General features: G+C 41.7%; 1 protein-coding gene across 1 annotated transcript in view; it reads left to right on the top strand.

Annotated features, from left to right (window-relative positions):
• RHEB (Ras homolog, mTORC1 binding) overlaps window positions 1–7733 on the top strand; it is a 41361-nt gene extending 33628 nt beyond the window's left edge. Inside the window, exons 7-8 of the mRNA XM_009644104.2 lie at window positions 500–581; window positions 7509–7733. Coding sequence (XP_009642399.1) covers window positions 500–581; window positions 7509–7601 — 175 coding nt within the window. The 3' untranslated portion in view covers window positions 7602–7733. The remainder of the gene's footprint in view (window positions 1–499; window positions 582–7508) is intronic.

The following is a 7733-nucleotide window of genomic DNA, read 5'->3' as shown; positions in this document are numbered from 1 at the left end:
CTTCAATGCACTAGTTTTGTTCTTGGCTTTCCGTAACTAAAATCAAATTGTAGGTTAAAATAAGGTACTGGCAAAGGAATTGTGTCCAGAATGTGAACTAGGAGCCACGAACTTCTGTTGTAATGTTGATTTTTGCTATAAGGTTCCAGGAATGGTCATTTAACACTTCCCCCGCCCCCAAAACAAGTAACAGAAGTGTGTTTTTTCACAACTGTAAAATACCAGATTGTATTACAGATTATGAAAACAAAGCAATACTTTGGGACAACTGCTCTTCTGGGTCACATAGCAGTTTTACCTGGGCCAGTACAAATTCTGACCGCAGCCAAAAGCAAATGCTCCGGATCAGACTTCACAGAACATTCCTATTACATGCACTTATGTGCTTCAGTACTCTGAGGACTTTCCTGATGTATCATATTCCAATTCTTCTGCAAGTTATAAAGAAACATACTCTTTTTTTTTTTTTATTTTATTTTATTTTTTTTTCTTTGCTCAGGGTGATCAGTTATGAAGAAGGGAAAGCTTTAGCAGAATCCTGGAATGCAGCTTTCTTGGAATCTTCTGCTAAAGAAAATCAGGTAAAATTCACTTTATTCAAATAGCAATGTAATGGAATGAGTCATGGTTTCTTAATAAAGGAAGTTAAAATATTTGCATGTACTCTACAGATATCGTGTGTAGATGGTTGGAAAGAAAATGACTGTCTGCATTCAGGTTTATGTATACAAGTTTTTCCGTGCGAGTGTAAATGGAAGGAGGAAGTGAAGAACTGAGAGTTATGCTTCATTGAACATAGCAGAACCGTTAGTGACAAACTAAAACTCGAATCCGCGTGGTGGGTGGAACAGGATCTGTGACCTGACTCTTACCTTAAATAGGAGTGAGTTGGTATAAGGGGATGAACCTCGTGTTTTAAGGTGTGCTAGGCAAGGCTTGGGCTCTCTAATGTGGGGAATACTCATTTTGTGGGTCTGTGGAGAAGGGGGGTGGGGTGGAAAAAAAAACAACAGAAAAATACTGGAATACAGCTGAGGCTCTCAGACTCTACCGTGATACAGCTCTAGTGAAGTTGCACGATCTAACCCAATATAACCTGCACGCATTTATACCTGTTGGTTTCTTATCACAGAAAGAAAGTGTTTAATCACATGTTAAATAAGATCTTATTCTTAGTTGCTCTAACTAACTTTCTTTAAAATGCTTCCTAAATATGTTCTGGTATTTGAATTTGTTCCTGTGGCTGTTAATAATACTTTCTCATTGGTTTGCCACCTTGTGTATCTAAGCTCCAAGAGCCTCCTAGTTTGGACTTGAAGTCATGGGTAACTGCTGTGGGTTGGGACAGGGGGTCTTTTCCCCACTGCCCACCCCCCCTCTTTTTCTTTTTTTCTTTATTTTTTTCTCTGTAGGTCTCCACAGCATCAAAGCTTTTGCTTTTTTATAAAGTCAAAAGGACATTGTCAAGCTAGTTTTAAATTAGTCCTTACGCAGAAGAAACGCTTACATTGTCTCTTATTTAACCTCGCCTATCACATCCTTGGCCTCCTTGGCAACGTCAGTGCGATCAAAAGGGCAATCCTATGGCTAGGACAGGACCTGTTTAAGCAGCCTTTCTTTCCCTCTCCCCCATCCCTAAAATCAAAACTAATAGCTTTTTGTCCCGTGTGTGTTGTCAACAGTTCTGCAAGTTATTCGAGTGAAGTTGGATTTTCCCTGGAAGAAGAATTGGGAATTTTTTTTTCTCCAGATATGGAATAGTTGGAGTTGGTTTATCAGTACTTCTGTTTCTGGCTAAGACTTGCATTAACCTTGTCAAAATTGGGCATGATGAAAGCATGAAATTTCTCAATATATCTTATCTGTATGCTGGAGAGCTTCAAACGCATACTCAAGGAAACTAAATTGACAGTGTAAAGAATAAACCAGTTAAAAGCATCCCATTTCCCATCTCCCACCTTTATTTTAAACAACTTAACATTTCTGTATTAGGCAAAATTCTTGCCTGTGCTCTTTCTTTTGGCATATGTTTGCAGTGTGTAACAGTATAGCAAGTCCTACCTAGCAGAATATCTTACCGGTAACTTTTCTGAAGTTTGTGTTGTTCTTGGTTCAAGAAAAAGAAGTTTGGTATATTTATGGAAAGAAGCTACAAGTTTTATATGATGCTTGGCATGTCTCGGATATTAAATTGTTGCACTAACAAAGCCACGCTGACTGCCATATATTTGTGTCTGTTCCTTAACCTCAGACTGTATCAAGTTATGCTGCCAGCTGAAATTTATATGGCAAACTTTATAGCCTTCAGGGAAATCAGAATGGCAGTTGTATCTCAGATATTCAAAATTCTGTACAGTCCTGTACAAATCCCACAAAAAAAAAATCAGAAGTTGTATTTGGATCCTTTAGGATAGCGATCGCAGGCCGCTGTAAATTCTGTCTCTCTGGAGTCAGATGCAGGTTGTTAGAAACAGGTGCCTGAACACGAGTTCCTCCTTCATGCCTCTTAAATAATACGCTTGGTAAATTTGTCTGGCTCCAAAAGTTCAAGAGATCATACATGACTTCTGAGATGGGTGCCCACAGCATGTGACCGTCTTTCAGGTTGTCTGGCATGCTTCCTTTGGAGGCTTGGGATGTATGGAAGAAAGCGTGAGGGAGCTCAGACCTGGGGCAGCTGCCTCAGTCTTCTCGCAAACAGTTGCAGAGGAATGCTCGCCTCTTCAGGGGTGGAAGCTTGAGCTTTGAGAGCAAAGTGTGGAGTCTAGAGCTGTGAGGTGCTAGGGGGAACAGGAGACACCAGGCATTGTATAGCATCCCTTCCTACGAGTTAGGCCAGGAGCTCTTCTGAACTTGTGGGTTTGGTTTTTTTCCCTCCAAATCCTAATTTGACAGGATCAAAACAGCTGATATATAGACCTCTATCAAGACATGATATCTTCTCTTAACTCTGAAACTGTCTCTGGTTTGGAGGGAAAAAGGGGTTATTTTGCACTTTGTAACAAGGCGTGTTGTCATTCTCCTGGTACTGAATGTTCACCATATGTAAGTCAACATTACTGGAAAAAGAAGTCTGTCAGCACATTTTTCTTGGAGGTTCATCGAAATCTTCCCCTGTACTGGCTTGGTACAGCAAGTGTAAGTTGCCTATCAAGATTAAGTTTAAACTCCTTTCAAAACTGCTTCAGATTCTGTTTGCTTTACAGAAAGCTAATCAGATGCTTAAAGGGATGAGCTGGACTGGATTGGGAATTTAGAGCTTAAGAACTTCAGCAGAGAGCTCAAACCTTCCTGGCTGGAGGAAAATCTGTTAATCCTTTCTCTCTGAAACCTAGCCATCTGTATTTGGTGGATGTGCAGAGCACAAGTACGACAGTTTCTAGTATGCTGGTCTGAAATTGGTTTGGTACATGATGTTCTTCACAGCGGCCAGGAGAGTAGGTCTTTTTGCTACAGGGGTTAAACCAAACTTGATCAGCTGTGTGGTCTGTCCTTTATAACAGCTCTGTTTGCAAGAAGCTGCTGAAACCAGAGAAGGTATTCCCTATAACAAGTTCTGATAGGAAAGGCTCCTTTCCTCCTAAAAGGGGGTGGACGCTGACTTTTCTCCGTTCATACTTTGGCCCAAAAAATTTCCTTGTTGGTGCATCTGTGAGAGTCCTAGGAGCACAGCCCTACCATACTGGACAACTGAAATAGTTCTATAGATGAACTTTGGCAAGCTAGTCCTATGCCAGGAGTTACCAAAAGATAGCGGCATTCCAGAAATAGCATGACTTTGAATAGATGGAAAGAGAGGCAAAGATCAAAGCTGCAGTGAGGATAAATGGTAGTGGTTGGCGAGAGTTCCCAAGGTCAAATATATTTGAGGCTATGTATCGGCTCCTCCAGACAAGGGTGATCTAGTAGGGCTCGGAGGAGCCTGCGTATCAGCAACGTATCGGTCATCTAGGGAAATCCCTGGGCCTTGAGAAGGCAATTCTGAGACTTAATGGAAAAGACCTCTTTTAGATTACTGCTGGGCTATTACTGTCATATCTTCTTAAGCTGCTTAATTATTACCAGATATGTTGAACTGCTTTGGCTAAATCCAGGAGTTTCGAGCCTTTCTTGTGGAATTCCCTGCCAAAGTAGGGTTTGCCTGAGCCGTAGTGTAGTACTTCACCTTAATCCTGGTACAATAAAGTGGTAACTGTTCGAAATACAACCAGAATCCAAATTGATCTTAAAACTCAGTTGAAGCTGGGAGCCAATTTTACTGGAAGAATTTGGGGAGTAATGAGAGGCCAAATTGCGTTCATCCAGTTACGCAAAATTCATTAGATGAAATTGTCTTAGAAGGGGCAAGGAAGTAGCCAAAAATCCACTTCTCGCCAAAACAGAGCTCTCTTAAAAAGCAATTGCTTTGGCACTGCTTCTTTTTCAAGAGTAACTTCATCGGCAAGCTCAGACGATGCAGTGCTCAGTACGCACTTCACAGTGGTTTGGGATCTTAGCCCCCCTCCAGGGGTCTGAAATGTTTACCTGGAAGAGTGCGTTTGGACTAGCAAAGAGGGGGGGAGGAAACCTCTCTTCCTTTACCTGACTGTAGTTCAAGTTCTTTGCCCAGTTCTGTGCCAAGGTAAACCAGTAGTATGAGCCGTTGAGAGTTTGCTCCTTGAAATAATAAAACAGTTGCATAGTTGAAAAATACAGCATACCAAGGGACGAGCTGACTCCGGAGGCTGTGGGCTGGATTTGGGTGTTTGCACCTTCCTGGCATCATGTTCCCGACTCCCTGCTTGTGCAGAGGGAATTGCACCTCCCAAGCCGTCTGTCCTGCTCGCACCAAGGGGCACATCTGCAGAAGCAGTTGAGCCTCTGGTGTCTCTTGCACGGTGCTAAGCTCGGTAGGCAGCATGCGTTGCCCAGGCTGACATTGATTTTGTTTCCTCAGGGGAGAAAGGTAGAAGAAAGCCAGATGGCTTTCTGTAGGCTAGGTGTGACCCACATTCTATAATTGGACCATATGGAGACAGATGCGTATGAAGTCTGGCTGCGTTCTTTATTCCTTGTCAGAAAACACAGCTTCCTGCGTTGTTTAAAAGCTCATTCTGAAATACTTTGGCGTACTTGGGCTGAATTACAAATGCTTAAGGGTTAACTGCAGGACAGTGATTAAACCTTCTCAGTGAATACATATTTTCTGTGAAATGAATTAACAAGCCCTGCGAACTCCTACATCTTAGTGTTTGAAACAGCACGTCTTTGACAGAGAATGTACAGCTTCTTGGTTGACAAAATAAGTTGTAGCGGGGTTTTTTTAATAGATGCTTTGAAGCAGGGGTATAAAGAACTTGTGCATTAAAACGAAACCATTGAAAATGTCAGCTCTAAGTAGGGAAACATTGGTGCGGTGTGTTTGTAAATTGGTGTATCACCAAGTTTTGATTAAGGGAAACCTTCATTAGCAGCACCAGTTTGAGAGCAACTGTAGTCCTGACTGTGGTTCTAGGGTCTAATTTGCCCAGGAAATGTGTTGTGTAGTACTGGACTAAAGAGCCGCTTCTGTCAGAGTCAGTTGGGATTGCAGGGAAACTTCATTACACGAAGGAATACTCTATTTCCAGCCGGTGAAGTGTTGTAAATAGTTCCAGACGTAGTACTGTGCACAAACGGTATAAATATGGGAAACTGAATTTTAAAAAAAGTTCAGTCTAATCTTGTTAAGATTGCTTTAAGATTGTTGTGGGGCCGCTTTAGTCAATGGGATTAATTTGGAAGTGATCCAATTAAGAATTATACCTTGTGGAGGCGGAAAAACTTCTGTCCAGTCAGAACACACAGTCATAAATCACAGGGTGCTCTTCAGCCTGCTGATTAAAACGAACAAAACTCCCTTTTTATCCTCTTTCATACTGTGACTGCTTTTATTTAATGAATATACTTCCCTTCTTAAGGAGCGTATGCTTGGAATTCATGAAACAGGTGGCTAGAGGTTAGATAAACTTAAGGTGGCATCTCTGAGATGGTCTGGAGACTGCTTCCAAGTTGAAGATTAATAAGCTGAAGTACTGATCATACGGCAGATCTTCAGCTCGAAAGTACTGGAGAGAAGAAAAGCACTTTAGAATTGCCCTTGACTGTAGTATAGATTCAGTCTTAAATTCTTTCCAGGCAAACTCGGATGCTGCGTGTTGTAGTTGTTGTTTCTGCTTATTCTGATGGAGAGTAGTGTACAATTCTGAAACCTTTAAAACTGAGTGAATCCTGAAAATACCAGATTAACAGTGTAAGGTATTTAGTACAGGTAGCGTTCATGATGTTGTCCCAGACACCTTACTCTCCCCATCTTTCAGTATCCTTAAAAAGAAACAGCCAACCCCCCCACCAGAAACCTAACTATGCTTAACTGAATTATTCCGTAAAATCTCCTGAATCACTCGAGTGATTTCTCATCCTTTCTTAGCATCTCTGCTTCAGTGAAACTTATTTTCATGGGAAATTGTGTCTTTCCATCCCAAGATTTTTTTTAACTTGTACTTGCTAGCACGTGTGTGTCTGGGGAAGTATTGCCCTCCTGAGCCCCTCCCTGCGCTGTTTCGTCACCTGGAGTTTTGGCAGGGGAGAGCCTTTTTCCCGCAGGGTGCTTTATGCTGGGTGTGGAGGGAGGAGACTCGGTGTAGCCCAAGAGGAGCTGGTAGCAGAACAAGTGACTTCTACTCTGAGAGCAGGTGCTGCCTTCCCTCTGAAGGAGTGAAGGGATCCGGAGTGCTCGTGTGGCTCGCGATTTTGCAGATTATCTGTTATAATCCTCTGTATTCCATACAGTAAGCTAGGATGTTGGCGTGGGCCTGACCATGTTAGCGATGGCTATGCTACAGTTCAAGCTGTTTAAAATATAAACCCCCTTTCTCTCAGAAGGACTTTATCAAAGGATACTTCTTAATAGTAGACAGTGACTAGTTTGGCTTGTGTCCTCCCCTTGTGTTCTTGCACCATGTCTAATACTGGCCTTACCTATAGGTAAGTTGAGAAAATCAAGAATGGTAAAGTAACCCTCATACTGGGCTGTGCAAAGTCAGTGTTTAGAGCTGAAAAATCTGATGCCTTGTGTAATTACTTGGAATCTTAACGATTACTTAGAGGAAATGAATTGGTTTATTCTCTGGAGCTGCACAGCATCAAAACCTTCAATGCTGTCAGTCACTCAGCACAAGCTTACTGTTGAAAATAGAGCCCAATTACAGTTACTAGCTCTGTTGTGAATACGGCTCAGTTTAAACTTGCCCTCCCTGCAGTGATAGAGAAAATAGTTGAGGATCGCTGTGCAGAAGGGGGTTACCCTTTTCTTCCAAAAGGTTGTGTTCAGAACTGAAATTATCGTATTTTCTCTCTTTGACTTTGGAGTAAGTGTTGGGCGTGCATTTAGCTGTTGGTGTAGCCAGTGTAGCTGCTAACACTTTATTATTTTTTCAGTAGGCAGGCAGTTTCTTCTTACCTACTAATCTTGTACTCTCTCTTTGCAGACTGCCGTTGATGTTTTTAAGAGGATAATTTTGGAGGCAGAAAAAATCGATGGGGCAGCTTCACAAGGGAAGTCTTCATGCTCAGTAATGTAATTCCACTGCAAAACGTGAAAACACTGGGAATACATTCTACCTGAAGAAGCAAAACTGCCCATTATCTTTAAGGATAAACTATGCTTCTTTTTTTTTTTTTTTTTTTTTTTCCTTTTTTTTTTTAACCTAAAA

The sequence above is a fragment of the Egretta garzetta genome, unplaced genomic scaffold (assembly GCF_000687185.1).
Source record: "Egretta garzetta isolate BGI_Z169 unplaced genomic scaffold, ASM68718v1 scaffold117, whole genome shotgun sequence".
NCBI classification, from domain to species: Eukaryota; Metazoa; Chordata; class Aves; order Pelecaniformes; family Ardeidae; genus Egretta; species Egretta garzetta.
This window is presented reverse-complemented; position numbering and strand designations above follow the sequence as displayed.